Source organism: Ambystoma mexicanum, chromosome 2q, assembly GCF_040938575.1.
Source record: "Ambystoma mexicanum isolate Mex_15411 chromosome 2q, UKY_AmexF1_1, whole genome shotgun sequence".
Classification (NCBI taxonomy): domain Eukaryota; kingdom Metazoa; phylum Chordata; class Amphibia; order Caudata; family Ambystomatidae; genus Ambystoma; species Ambystoma mexicanum.
Window position 1 is genome coordinate 1,263,000,639 of NC_090924.1, and position 15,270 is coordinate 1,263,015,908.

At 49.9% G+C, this 15,270-nt stretch overlaps 1 protein-coding gene across 2 annotated transcripts in view; it reads right to left on the minus strand.

Moving 5' to 3' along the window:
* Window positions 1–15,270, minus strand: part of PHKA1 (phosphorylase kinase regulatory subunit alpha 1) — a 2,290,600-nt gene that overhangs the window by 1,017,090 nt on the left and 1,258,240 nt on the right. For both annotated transcript variants that reach the window (XM_069648650.1, XM_069648649.1), the window contains exon 17: window positions 640–718. In XM_069648650.1, the coding sequence (XP_069504751.1) occupies window positions 640–718 (79 nt within the window). The remainder of the gene's footprint in view (window positions 1–639; window positions 719–15,270) is intronic.

The window sequence follows — 15,270 nt, forward strand, 5'->3', positions numbered from 1 at the left end:
GGCGTGGGAAAAATAACAAAAACGCCTTACCAGGAAGAAAGACTGGATTTGCATGCTGGCCAAACGCAGGATTGCAATGTCCTGGAAGTCGACAGAGGGACCCAGTGTTGATGCATGGTGAAGTGATTTGCATAGATGGGCGATCACTGAGACGTTTGTCTGGTATAGAGCGTTATTATAGAGGAATGTAAGAAGTTCGTGATGATGTGACTGCATGGAATGACCTTACACAGGTGATATTTGGCCCGTCAGACGAAATGGCCCCTTAGCAGATCAATCCAGTATGGTATGTAACTGTGGAACTTTACTTCACATTCTCTTGCCCCCTGGGATATCGAGGCAGGCCCCTTTACTGTTCAGCTGGGATGTCAGACTGGGAGTGTACGAGCAGGTGTTATAGGTTTCCTTTTTTGTTTTGTTTATGGTTTGGCTTTGTTTCATAACCTTGATTTATTGATCATTATGTACTTCAGAGTGTTATATTGATTGCTATGAACGTACAAACAGTGAAGATTGCAAGCTACCAATTGTATCTGTTGTGTGTTAATATAAAAAAAAAAAAACAGTTTTCGAAAAAAAGGGTATAAGGAATTATCTAGGGAAGTCAAACGATCAAAAACATGAAATGTGTAGCATTACCTTGCCCCACCAAAGTAACCATCTTGAAGTTTTCTCAGTGTTGCAAGGACAGCTGGATCCAATTCTGTCCCATTGTCATCTATTAAAAGTATACAAATAATGTATTGAGTATGTATGTTTGTATATGGGTGAGAGTTAATGTGCATAATTCAAAAACAAGGAGAAGAAACAATGCAGACATGTTATACTGATAAAAAAGACTTACCGTATTTTCATAACTAAATACATATATTTACACACAACACACACATGCACGCACACAAACATACACTTGATTGAAGGATGGCACTTCCACTCAGAAGGGTCCTCTCGACCTAGGCAGGGTACATAATAACCACCATATCAGAAGAGGTGTGGTTTCACTCACCTTCTGAAGGGGGATAACTCTCCAGTGCAACAGATATCTACTCTTAGCTCTTTTCAGTAACTAGCGGCTACTACTGTGCATGAACATTCAAGAGGTCAAGAGTGTTAGAACCAAGTAACAGTAATGGTAGAGCTAGTAGTTGCTTTCGAGGCCGGTAAGATGTGGGTCATTTTATTTGTTGTTTTACATAGCCAGTGCTGACTCATAGTGGGCTCTATGAGCCATAATAAGCATTTTGAGAAAGAGTCTCGATTTATTTACTGGTAGCCATTATAGCTTTCGAAGGACCAGAATGATATGAGCAGCATCTCTTGGGGTATTAGTGACTAGGCAGGCAGCTACATTTCTCAGTACTTTTAGCGGACGACTAGTAGACTTTATGGCTCCACCATACAAGCAGTTAATTAATTTAGACCCAATGATTGCACGTGCAATTGTACAATAACGTGCCTTGGATAAAAAAGGTTTCATTAGCCTTATGAGCATCAGGTAGAAAGTAGTAGAATGTATTGTTTTGTGAAATAATAGAAGGCGTTGAGTCAAGTGTAAGCCTTCATTTTAGTTTTAATTGTATTCTTAGACAGTGGAGTTCCTGATAATAAGATTAAAGTTTTGTCTTGGTTAAATCACGCCAATTTGCAGCAATTCACTTTTTTTGAATGATTAAAGATGCACCCAAGAGTGCAACTAGAGTGCTGTTCGGCTGTTGGTTATCGCCTCTGCTAAACGTGCGAGGTACTGTGGAGTTTTGTGGATAACGTGCCTCTCCTTGGATATAACTGACTTACGTTCACAGTTTTTATCTTTCAACATTTTTACTACAGCTTCCTTAAATAATCTGACATTTGAGCATATTAATAACATTTACACACAAACTGAGGCAGACCAAGCCCTTTCCTGCCGGACTTTAAAAAGCTGGATCTCGCGTGCACCTGTGCGCACACAGGTTAGTGTGCTACTAGAGTGCTGTTGAGCGGATCGGCGGTGGAGGGCGAGGTACTTTTATATTTATTCTTACATTAATAGTTGCCGGATTATTGTGCCTCCTTTGAACATCTGTGATACAAGGCAAGTGGCGGATTGTGTGGATTATATTGCATTGGGTCATGTCATATGCATACATGTTTAAAACTACAAAGTCCCAACCTGCAAGACAAACCCTTCAGGAGGAAAAGAGCCCTAAGGACCCTGTATCTAACATCCAGCGTTTAGTTAAACGGTTGCCAAATCCACCAAAACAGGACACCATACAGCAGCGTTCAAGATCTCAGAGTTCTTATATTAGAGGCTATTGGATTCAATCGAAAGAGGGGAATTAAAGTATTAAGCCACTTGATACTGTACCAATAGTAAAAGAGGTTAGACAACGGGACCATGACTCGGAGGCTTTTACATAACGGTAAATATATTTTGATGACATAAAAGAGACTGCTTTAATCGCCGAAAGTAGGGAAATTGATCAAGGTGCATTTTCACCATCTTTGCGTAATAATTCAGGATAATATCCTCTCACAGCAGACTTTAACCGCTTAACTGCTGAACTTTAATCAAGTCTATGCAAATAGGACAAGCATACTCGTCCTTAGTGCTTAAGGGCTTCAATGATACAAGAGAGCATATTAGAGGGGTGGATACTCAGGATCCCCAACCCCTGCCAATATGGAAGCCAAGGAACACTTCAGGGAAGAACGAGAAGTGGTGTCTCTCCGGCTCCAAAGACAAGGTCTTGGGAATTATCCAACCGCTATAGATACATTAAAAGAAACGGTTACAACTACGCAGGACGTTGAGGCAGGCACAAACCAGAATAAATTGGATCCTTAGTATTGTCCTCTCACGCTTCCCATATTAACAAATTACCTGGTGTTAGTTCAAGGTACTCAGCCTTCAGACTTATGTACCTCTCATCCATTGAACATTTCAGGTTCTCCAATTTTATACCATGAATCGTTTAATTCAACCTCCAATTTGTCAATTTCTTTTGTGAATCCTAGACCACGTAGGTTGTTTGGTTTGAACACTGGGCTAACCCCCATGGTGGCGGTTGACTTAACGGCAATGAATACAGGGCTCTTGGCTCTGGCCAAATGGTTTGAAACCTTGGACAAAAAAGTTAATGAACCAACAAACTTATTGGCCAGCCTAATATTTAAGGTGATGTGGATCGAAGAACAAATGCAATCAAGGTAATTTTGTGATTTGAGGCAAGCTGAAGACCTCCAGGGGCTAAAGTCAGCTATGGTAATTGGGCCGGCCGCCTTAGAACTCCAGCCTGGAATACTGAATTTGGTGACTCGAAGTACTATAGAAACAGAAACACCCCACCATGCACTCCAAGGGGAGATTGTTGATGAAGGAGAAAGTATGCAGTCATATGAGCAGCCTTAGGAGATTAAGGGCCGCTGGATAATTGAGAGCCAGTGTTTAAAATATTCACTAACTAGAAGACGGTAGCTAAAGTTACATTAGCAGGAAAAAAGTCAAAGAACCAAAGGTCTTTAACCAGATCTAACATGTATGGCTCACACATTTTTTTAAAAATAAAAGTTGTAATGAACGGCAACATAAAAAGAAGCAGAAGTAGGTAAAGATTATTGAGGAGATCACTATTAACAATCGATCGATGACTCGGGATCAATCTGAGTTGATGGCGACATTAGGAAATTTAAGTCGACCTCCAATCTTACAACACATTCACTGATGAATGACACAATGAATGATGAGTTTACCATCAAAGGCAGACAAGTTCCAGATAAGGATTACAAATTGATGTCCTTCCATAAATAGGGAAAATCCAACTTCAATCCAGCACAAGAGGTTCCCCTCCTGTAACCATCAACCCCACCTTAGGCAGGAGGAAAGTGAATCTACTTATACTGGGCGAGACAAAATCCCAGGAATGTTTTCTGGGTGGAGAAGGAGGGGAGATGCCATCGAGGCCTGGCCACATACAAGTCAACAACCCACAAAAACAAAGGGGGACTTGACCCCTTCAGGAAGTTATTCAGCAGTAACTATGGCTCGTCCCTGGAATAAGATTCCCAGACATAATCAGTGTTTATATCTGGAGAGCATGGGAAACCTTCAGGAGGAAATACTTCTAAATAGAACTAATATCCTAAGATTAATATTGAATAGAACAGGATTGGGAGCTATCCTATCAGGCAATAGTTCTCTTCCTTCTCCCTCCCTCTATCCTGCTAACCTAGCTCTCTGCTCTTTCCCTCTCTCCCTCCTCGTCCTTGCAGCTTGCAGACTGGTCGCCTGGTGTACCTCAGAGTCTCACAGGTCCCTAGCACCCCCGCCAGTTCTCTTTCTTTCACACTTGCCTCAGGGCCCTACACCCCACCCACACTCACTGCACTCAAAATGAACACAAGAGAGAGGCTCTCTCTGCACTTACCCCAGTCTCTCAGACCGGGTGCACTTGGACATCCCCGCCCCTGTGACTGTGTGTACTTGCACGATCCATATGCACCATGCCTGAAGATTGTTCTGTCTGTTCTCCCTTGTCTTCACCCCTTAACTGCACTGGTTAAACTACAGAATCGCTGCCAGCCCTATTTTCTGTATCTCAAACTGTTAAATGTATTTCACGCACTTACTGTGCCCTGTGCACACTATTATCATCTCAGAGTTTCAAGGGCTCTGAGCGACTGTTGTGTTTTTTACCCCCCGAGCACTTTGAAACACTTGCCGGTGTATAGGCGATTTATAAATAAACAATACCATGGACGAGTGCTTAAATTAATATGATCTAGACAGAATAAGGATGTATGTTCCCTCTCAATTGGTGCGTGTCATTCTATTGCGGGCAAGAAAGCACTTTAATCATTCAGGGTATACAATAGGAGAAGTCAATAAATCTTTGCCCCAGTTACAAGAGGTTTAATCCTGGCTTTGCCAAAACAGAACGTGAAGAGGTTATCCTTTCCTCCATTGAGAATTACGTGCTCCCAGGGACAACAAAAGACGGGACAGGATACTAAGGTCCTGGAGGGATCCCCACAACAGCAAGAAGTAGACTGGTGTCGGTTGCTGGGGGCACTGGCAGACAAGGCTCAACATTTCTTTTTCTGCTTCCGTTTACATTTCTTTTCAATTTTTGTTACGTTTGGTTTTCTGTGCACTCTGAGGCCTTTGGCCGATTTAGCATGTTATAAAAATGTAATCGTATCAAATCGAGAAAAGTAACTACCTGTCAAGGAGAACACCCAGACTCTTAGGATGGGTTCCTATAACACCCAGGGCTTTAAACATTTGCTAGCATATAAGAACAATTTGTTGGGCTCCCTGGACATTGTTATGCTGTTCACTGACCTAGGATTGCAGATGACGCTTTTCTGGAGGGGGTTGAAGCAATGCTGGATTTGAGCCTGGGTGATCCAAACACTAACCAAACACTATAGCAGTCTTCATCTCAGGAATTTAATGAAACAGAGCGGGTTCCTCATGTTGAACGGAGCTTTAAGGGGAAATATTACCCCCATCCAACATGGAGATGAACCACCCAAAGTGCCATCATTGACTATTTTTTGTCTCAAGAAGAACAAGTTACTTACCAACTGTAATGTTCTTTCGACTGGATGTTCCTCCCACATATTCCACATCTTAAAATAATTCATTATTACCAGCTTTGCTGCTTCTGAATTTTTATTTTTTCGGCAGAGGGCGCTGTACTCTAGGTCATGGCGTCGATTGTCCCTCCACAGGCTCAATACCTTGTCGACGTCACTGATGGTATAAATAGCTCGAGCCGCGCCCGTTGGCTTCAGTTCTGTTTTTTCGATGAAATATTGGAGGAACACCCAGGCGTGCCTCATGACTGATTCACTCTTCGTGAGAGGAAAGTGTAAGAAAACGCAAACTGTACTGCGGGGTAGGTTGGGAGGGTCGATGAGGAATACGTGAGAGGAACATCCAGTCGAAAGAACGTTACAGTTGGTAAGTAACTTGTTCTTCGACTGGATTGTGTCCTCCCACGTATTCCTCATTTTATGATAGACTCCTATAGCAGTGGCAATTTTGGAGGTGGGAGTACTAGATACTGTTTTCATGGACGGAATGAAGTACCGCCTTGGTAAATAACCCCTCATTGGAGGAGGAAGCATCTAAGCAATAACTGTCATGAACCATCGGACGCGTCCTTTCTGGACTTCATGGTCCCCGACTCATAGGGGACTGCACTCAGCAGTACTCATCACATGGCCGCGGAACGCTGTTTGCCAGTCTCCGCATCGTACGCACTACGTTCTACAAAGCTGACACGCCCCTGCGGCCCTGCGCGTCTCAACGCTACCGCTTGCAGTAGCCAGACATGTGCTGCCATAGTTCGTACAGCGAATTCCTCTGATTCCTGGTTCCCGGTCCCCTAAATTTCCTCCTCCTTCATCCTTCCCTTTCTTGTCCTCAGTTTGCTTCCCAGATCTCCTTAGCACTCGTCTCCCGAGTGCACTCCTCGCCGTTTCATGGACCTTTCCCGGACATCTGAACGTTCCCTGGAGGCGGGACACAGGGCGCACGCTGGAACCCGAGGACCTACGCACAGGGTTATACAAGACCCGAACTGTGCAAAAGAAGACTTCATCGAAGAACTCCAACAAACAACACAGACAAGTGAGAAGGGGGGAAACCTGTGACAATAATGCTTGATGCAAGTATGCATCGATTTCCATGTTGCAGCTGAACAAATATCCGCTGCAGGAACTCCCCTCTTCAGTTACAGGTAAGTAACTTGTTCCTTCTCCAGCATGGGGTCTGGCATGGATTCACATGCTCATGAATAAAGAATACATAGCAGTACACACATGCACAACCACGGGAGGTGGCAAAGGCTCAACATTAAGCATTACATCAAACTCAACATTAAGCATCTTACCTCCTACCCAGGCTCACCTCAGGCGAACAGGTTGCGCAGCACTGCTTGGCCGACCCTGGACTCCTCCCTGGAATCCCGGTCGACGCAGTAGAATTTCGTGAAGGTGTGCGTCGACCTCCACGTAGCAGCCCTGCATATGTCCAGCAGGGGCACACCAGATAGGAACGCCGTGGTAGCTGCGATCGCTCTGGTGGAATGGGCTCTCGGACGGCCAGGCAGCGGTCGGTTTGCCAACCGGTGACAGTACATGATACAGCCGGAGAGCCATCTGGAAATGGAAGCCTTCGAGAGAGCCTTCCCCTGATTGACAGGTCCAAAGTTCACAAAGAGTTGTGACGTCTTCCGAAAACACTTCGTGCGGTCTACGTAGAACTTCAGCGCTCTAGCCACATCCAGCGAGTGCAAAGTCCTCTCAGCCGGCGACGGGAAGAACACAGGCAACACCAAGGGTTCGTTGAGATGGAAGTCCGACGGTACCTTGGGCATGAAGGAGGGGTGCGTCCTGAGCACTACCCTTGTGTCGTGAAAAGTCAAGTACGGGGCCTTGCAGGAAAGGTCCTGGATCTCCCCCACTCGTCGTGCGGAGGTGATGGCCACAAGAAACGCTGTTTTCCACGACAGAAATTTCAACGGAGCCGAGTGCAGAGGCTCGAACGGAGGTCCCATGAGCTTGGTCAGCACCACGTTGAGCTCCCACGCCGGGGCCGGAGCCTTCACCGGCGGGAACGATCTGAACAGTCCCTTCATGAACTCTTTCACCAGACGATGAGACCACAAGGACGTCCGCCCCGTGGTTCTGGTGTATCGGGAGATCGCAGCAAGATGAATCTTGATGGACGCGTGTGCCAATCCAGCTTTGGCCAGCGTCAGCAGGTACGGCAGTACTTGGGGAGCCGTAATCCGTAGAGGGTTAATCTTCTGTGCGTGGCACCAGACAGAGAACCTCTTCCATTTGTGTCCGTAGCATTTAAGAGTCGAGGACGCCCTGGCCTTTGCAAGAACCTCTCTGCAGTCGGCCGGTATGTCGTATCCTCCAAACTCTAGCGCTGCAGGAGCCAGGCCTGCAAGTTCAGCGATTTCGGGTCGTGGTGGAGGATGGCGCCTCCTTCCCTGGAGAGTAGATCTGCGTCCACCGGCAGCTTGATTGGCGGGGACGCTGACAAGTCCAGAAGGTCCGGGAACCATATCTGCCTCGGCCACGCAGGTGCGACGAGGATCATCCTGCACCGTGACCTCTTGAGCTGGTTGACGAGCCGGATTAGCAGTGGCAAAGGAGGGAACGCGTAGAGGAACAGGCCCTCCCAGGGGAACGAGAAAGCATCGCCTATGCTCCTCGCCTGGGGAAACCTGCTGGCGAACCTCAGGCACTTGGAGTTTGTCGCCGTCGCGAACAGGTCGATCTGGGGTGTGCCCCACCGTCGGAAGAGGCGATCCACTAGATCCTGCCGTAGCTCCCACTCGTGGCACGAGCGCAGCTCCCTGCTGAGGGAGTCGGCGATGGTGTTTTTTATCCCTGCCAGATGAAACGGCACCAGAAATATCCTTTGGGCGACGGCCCAATGCCACAGGTCCTGCGCCTCCTTGGACAGTGCTGGGGACCTGGTTCCGCCCTGTTTCCTGATGTAAAACATGGTGGTGGTGTTGTCGGTGAAGATCCTCACCACCTTGCCCTTGAGGGACGGAAGGAAGGACCTGAGGGCCCAAAACACTGCACGGAGCTCCAGGACGTTGATATGTAGGGATTTCTCCGTCGGGAGCCAAAGGCCTCTTGCGTGCAGATTTTCGGTGTGCGCTCCCCACCCTTCCAGGGAGGCATCCGTGGTCACTGTCTCCTGGTGGGCTGGGGTCTGGAAGTCCATGCCTGCCGTCAGATGCGCGCGGGTGCCCCACCACCGGATCGCTCGTCGGAAACTCTCGTCGAGTGTGATCCTTTCCTCGAAACTGCCCGTCGTTTGGATCCAGCGCGCGTCCAGGAACTCCTGCAACGGGCGCATCCGGAGCCTGCACATGGGAATGAGGTAGATGCAGGAAGACATCATTACGAGGAGGGACTTGATGGACCTCACCTTGGCCGCGTTGGCCACCAACATCCGCTGCACCTTGCCCAGGATGGTCCTGGTCCTCTCCTCCGACGGGGAGACCAGAAGGGACACTGTGTTGAGCCTCGCTCCCAGAAACAGAGCGTCTTGCGCGGGTACCAGGTGGGATTTGGCGTAGTTCACGGAGAATCCCAGGTCCGTGAGAAGTTGGACGGTCCTTGCCGTGTGAACCACGGCGAGCTCCCTCGTCTTGGCTCGGATGAGCCAGTCGTCCAGGTTGGGGTAGACGTGGATCCCCTCGCGGCGCAGCAGCGCCGCCACCGGTGCGAGGCACTTGGTGAACACCCTGGGTGCCGACAGTAGACCGAAGGGGAGGGCTTTGAACTGGTAATGACGCCCTTGGACCACAAACCTGAGGAATTTTCGGTGCCCCTTTAGGATGGGAATATGGAAGTAGGCATCCTCCAAATCCAACGACGACAGGAAGTCTCCTTCCTCCAGCTGACCCAGGACGTGCTGGAGGGTGACCATCCGGAACTTTTGCGCCTTGATGAACTTGTTCAGACGTCGCAGGTCCAGGATGGGGCGCCATCCCCCCGTCTTCTTCTTCACGAGGAAGTATCTCGAGTAAACTCCGGAGCCCCGAAGCCTCTTTGGGACGAGTTCGATGGCGCCCTTCCTGAGCATTGCCTTTACCTCCAGGAGAAGTTGAGGGACGTGAAGTTCTTTCCTGGCCACGGGGGGGATGCGCGGACACCTTCTTTGAAACTCGAGCGCGTGGCCCCGGGCCAAGGCGTCCAGCACCCAACGGTCGGTGGAGATGGACTCCCACATGATGACGAAGCTCGCCAGCCGGCCTCCCACCGGGGTGCTTCGGTGGGGGCCCGACCCCACGGCCGGTTCAATCCTGCTTCGACGAGGCTTTGCCGCCTTGACCTCCTTGGCGACGACGGCGGGGTCCGCCAGACTTGCCTCGTCCTCTGTAGGCCTCCTGAGCCGACGAGCGGGCCGCTTGACGGTAGGTGGAGAAACCGCCGCCGGAACTTTTGGAGGCGCCCTTGCCTCCGCTGCTCCGAAAGGGCGTCCGTCGTTGTTGCAGAACTCCAAGGGCCCGGGCCGTCTCGGTGTCCGCTTTAATGGCCTGAAGGGAATCGTCCACTGTTTTCCCAAACAGGTTGTTCCCATCGAAGGGCATGTCCAGGACTCTGGTCTGAACGTCTTGACGGAAGTCCGTAGCCTTGAGCCATCCACGCCGCCTAAGGCAAACGCCGTTGCCCAACTGGCGGAACCCAGTGTCGGCGATGTCCGTCGCAACGGTAATGGAGTGGTCCGAAGCCACCTCACCTTCCTGCAGGATCTCCAGGGCCTCTGCCCTCTTGTCGTCCAGCAGGGGAGCCAGTTTGTACCAGAGCTCCCTGTCGTAGCGGGCCACGATAGCCAAGGCGTTGGCCGCTTTAATCATCGTCGCCGCAGACGAGATGACTGTGTCCCATAGCGTCCAATTTCTTTCCCTCGCCGTCCGGTGGGGAAGTCGATGTGGAGGCCGCACCCCCCCCCGCTTTTTTCCTGGCCGCCGCGGAGACGACGGAGTCCGGGGTAGGCTGCGCCCGGAGGCACAGGGGAGCCGTGTCCGGGACCCGGTACTTCTTCTCGTACCGGTCTCTTCTAGCTGGCGTCGTGGAAGGGTTCTTGAGGAGGGTGAGGCCCTCATCCCAAATGTCGTCCTATAGAGGCACTGCGAGGACCGTCTTCCTCTTGGCCTCGCGCCGCTGATAAAGGAAACCTTCCTTCTTCTTCTCCTCAGGGCAGAGTTGGAAAAGCTCGGATGCCCTGGTGATCATGGAGTGGAACGATCCAATCTCGTCGGGCGGAGAAGCCCTGGTGGGAGGCGACGACGGTACATCCTCGTCGTATACCTCGTCGTCCGTACCCGTCGCTGCCGTGTCAGTCCCCGTATCATCCCCTCGGGCGGATGGGGAGGAGGGCTGGAAGGGGCGCGACGGCTGAAAAGGAGGCAGAGGGTGGATCCTTCTTTTCTTGGTAGGGGGAACACCAGAAGGTCCCGGTTCTGGGTCCCCTGACGGGAGAGGTTCCGTCAGCAATGGTAGTCTCGTCCTTATCTCTGAGCATAAGGACTGTATAGCCAACAAAATGGCCGCCGAGTTGTCTCGCGGCGCTGGCAGAGGGGAATCCGATGGGCGATCAGGGGCCCCGTCGGTATCCTCGACGATGTCGTCGTCACCTGCGTCGGGATCCATCCCGACGGGCCGGTCTTCTTCCACGCCGAGGCCGTGGCTTAAGACCTTGACCAGCTCCTCCTCCGAGGTTGAGGCCGAATCTACGACGACGCCCTGCCCCCCCTTTTTCTTCCCCACGGGGGATTTCACGGGGGTCCTATCGATGGGCACAAAAGAGGACTCCCTCCGAGGTGGCAGGGAGACTCTGAGCCCCGAGGTCGCCACCACTGGTGTAGCCTCCACAGGCTGAGCCAGGGCCGCCGCGACAGTTTCGATAGAGGGCTTGGCCGGATGGATTAAGGCCTTCACCACCTTAGGTGCGCTCACCGCCTTATCCTTGAGGGGGGGGACACTGCCTCGCTCCCCCTCTGCCTTCGAGCTCGACCGGGGCCTCTCCAGGAGCTTCGCCGGGTGCTCGGCCTTCCTCTTACCCGACCCAGAGCGTTGGCTCGTGGTTGATGGTGCCGGGGAGGGTGCGCCCTGCCTGGCGCCCGTAGAGCCCGACCGTTCGGCGCTCCCGGTGCCAGCGGACTCGCGGTGCTTGGCCTTATGTTGGACCCCCGTCGCCGGGGCGTCCTCAAAGGTCTTAGAAGACCGCTCGGATTTCTTCCTCTTCTTCTCGCCGGACGGGCTCTTCCCTTCCAGCCAGTTGGCGAGACGTTGATGGCGGTCCTTCATGGTCCGCTCCGACATGTTGCCGCAAAACGCACAGTCCTTCTCCACGTGCGTCTTGTCCTCATGTAGGCAGTAAAGACAAAAAAAGTGTTCGTCCTCCTTGAAGACGTTCTGCAGCTGGCATCCAGGGCAGACCCTGAACAGCTTTCCGGGCGTCGAGCTTCCCTTCTCCTGGGCCATGACCGGGCCTGAGAAACTTCTGGAGTCCTCCAAAAGCGCAGCTCGACGAAATCTTCACCCTTGAGGGGCGCAGACGAATCCGACACGGGTCCCCGTTGATCGGATGGAGAATCGGTGGAGCTTGAGGCTCTTTTAACCGAAAAAACGAAGTTTTTGAGAAAAAACGTGAAAAAAATAGCACTAACGCTCGAGAGCAATAGCACGAGGATCCCAACACATGAACGTGCGGTAAAAATCTGAAGATGGCTGCCGGAGGCGGGGCTTAGGTAGAGGGCAGTCATTGGCTGTGGTCAGTATGACGCAGAGATCAGTGATTGGTTATTACTACGAAAGACAGATCAGAAATGAAACTGATACTGATTTTTTCTTTACCGAGGATTCCCAGCCTGACGACAGGGAATATTCATGAGCATGTGAATCCATGCCAGACCCCATGCTGGAGAAATACTCTACTTTCGATGAGTCTTCGAAGACTTGGCGTCGACTCGAGTTTTTCGTCGAGTTTCATCCATACTACCGGGTTTTACCACAGAAGTTCCCGACTTCCCTATGTCGTCCGATGGAGCGACAGGGGTACGGCTCTTCTGAGGTTTCTTTGAGGGGGTCGAGGCCGCATTCTCAAATACCTCCATCATTTTCCTTCGAAATTCCTCCCATTTTCTAGGGGAATTAGACTTAGTCGGGCATCGTACCACTTCGGTCGATGAATCGGAAGATGAGAAAGGAGATCCATTTCTCATTTTCACTCTCTTAGGAGGAAGATGAAGAGTGCCTCGATCTACTACGAGATCGAGATCTCTTAGAGTGTCTATGACGATCCGATTCTTTCGAATCGCTCGATTTTTAATGTTTTTTAGACGAAGCCTTCGAGGCTTTAGAAGCTTCCCTCCCTACCACCACTTTACCTTTACTCTCACAAAGGGCCTTCTCCGTCATTGACTGACAGGAGCCACAGTCGAGGCACCAGAGAAACGCGGTGAGGATCTGTGATCGACATCTTCGATCCGCAGTCGATACACTTTTTAAACCCAGTCTTGGGTGTTGAAAGTGTTGAAGAAGACTACATTTTCAGTAGAAAATTTCGAAGCGCGCCGTTCTTAAGAGCGTGACGTCGACAAGGTAAGGAGCTCGTCGACGGACAATCGACGCCACGGCCTCGAGCATGGCACCCTCTGCCGAAATTTCTTTTCCGAAGCAGCGAAGCTGGCGATAACAAATTATCATAAAATGAGGAATACGTGGGAGGACCCAATCAGTTCGAAATATATTTATGAGTGTAAATGATTTCCAGAGGATAACACAAATAATGTTTCTGGCCACCTGGGAGTTATGTCTGCCGGCGACCGGGGAAAGTTATTACCATATTAATTTGGAGGTGACAGGCGAGGGAAGAAATAGGTTTAAAAATGGTGTGAATCCTCCCTAGAGAACCTTTACATCTAGCACTCATAACCCCGGGAGTGGTGGTGATTACAATGCCGTCCTCAGCTTAATTACACAGAAAATTCTCCCGCGTATGTGGCCATTCTTTAGACATAAGCATGTTTTTGATCCTGGGGTTCAGAACAAGAAAAACCATCTAAATAAGGATTTTAGGGCACTAGTGCATGTGGATATCTTTTCTAGATTTGCAAAGATAAAGAAGCTGCTTAGGGGTTATAAATCCTGGATGTTTCTACACGACAGGGAAAATATTCTCCGGACGATAGCGTCCAAGAGAAGTGACCACATTTGGTCTTTATTAAAAAAAAAGGGAATGGGGATTTACAGTTACCTTTACAGATAAGCCCTATAAAAGAGCAAGGGTGGGTACGTTATTTTGCAGATTTGCCCTCTTGAGCGGAAGAGATTATAGTGAGGCAAGACTGGGAAAATGAGACCATGGTGTTCGATCAGGAGGACATAATAATGCAAATTAAAAAATTAAGTAGCTTCAGGACAAGATGGCCTCACGTATTTGATGTTAAAACCCATCCCGAGACTAAAACTGAGTGATTTGGAAAACCGGGAGCACAGGACGAATGTTCGCATACTGGGTCTCAGCGAGAAGCAAGGCGAAACCCCGTCCAGCCTGAACAGCAGGGTACAGGCCCTCGTGGCAACCCTTTCTGACCCTGCAGAAGCCACGGTCATGGAGTTTGATAGAATACACAGAGCGGGAAGCCCGATATCTGTTCTTGTTAAATGTCAAGAAGCAAGGTGTGCCTTGGAGAATCTACAAATGGGCAAGTTGGGCACAAGCAAAGACCCATCCAGAAAGCCTACGGGCTCAGTGAACAGACCTTTACATTCATTACCGAGGAAGGGCCGAGCATCAGGATCCAGGAAATACAAACTCTTTAATACCCCCTGGGAGTTATTAATGGAGGAGAAGGTCTTAGTCAGTAGGTGCTTTCTGGGAGTGATTCGATGCATGCATTGTGCTGCAGACTGCTGCTCTTCCAATTAGCGGGCACCCTGCTGCCCGCAAACAGTCTATGATGGAGGGCAGGAACACATGGTTAAATTTGTTGTGAAAGTTACAATGTGGTTAGAAGTTGGTTAAGTTTTGGGAAATGTTTGCCATAAAGTTTTTTCTTTTTTGAATAATTGAGCCTTACATGAATAGTCTGGAGAGGGGGGTCCTGTAGTCTGGCCCTTCTTTTTCAAGGGCGTCTCTGCACTCAAAGGGCGCCAAAAGATGGTGCTTTTCAGGGGAAAAGGGGGGGGGCTCAGATCAGCCTGATCATCATGCTCTTTAGTCGGTACCAATATGTGACGGGGGGCCAAATCGGGACGTTATTGAAGACATAAAATAATTTTGGTAGGGCCACCATCTTGGAGAGTGCGATACAGGCCGACTGGGAGATGGGGAGGCGTACCCAGGTGTCTACCCTGTGTTCCAAATATTTTAATTCTGCAATGCAATTCTCCTCTTATAGCCTGACGGGGGATGTGGACACCCAAATGCCTAGATCGCGAATACCTTGCGGACCCCAGGCAAAAGCATTGCTGATGTCATGTGGAGAGATCCCTGCGGTGAGTGGGAGTACCTCAGATTTTGGCCAATTAATGGGCAGTCCTGATAAGGCACCGAATTTAGTAATCTCTTCCACCACGGGATTCAGATTGATTTGTGGGTATTTGACATATATTAACATATCGTCCGCATATAACAAGACGATGGACTTGTGTGTCACAAGTATGACCGCTCTATGGGCGTGGTATTCCCTTAGGGCACAGGCCACCGGCTCAATTGCCAGGGCGAACAGGATT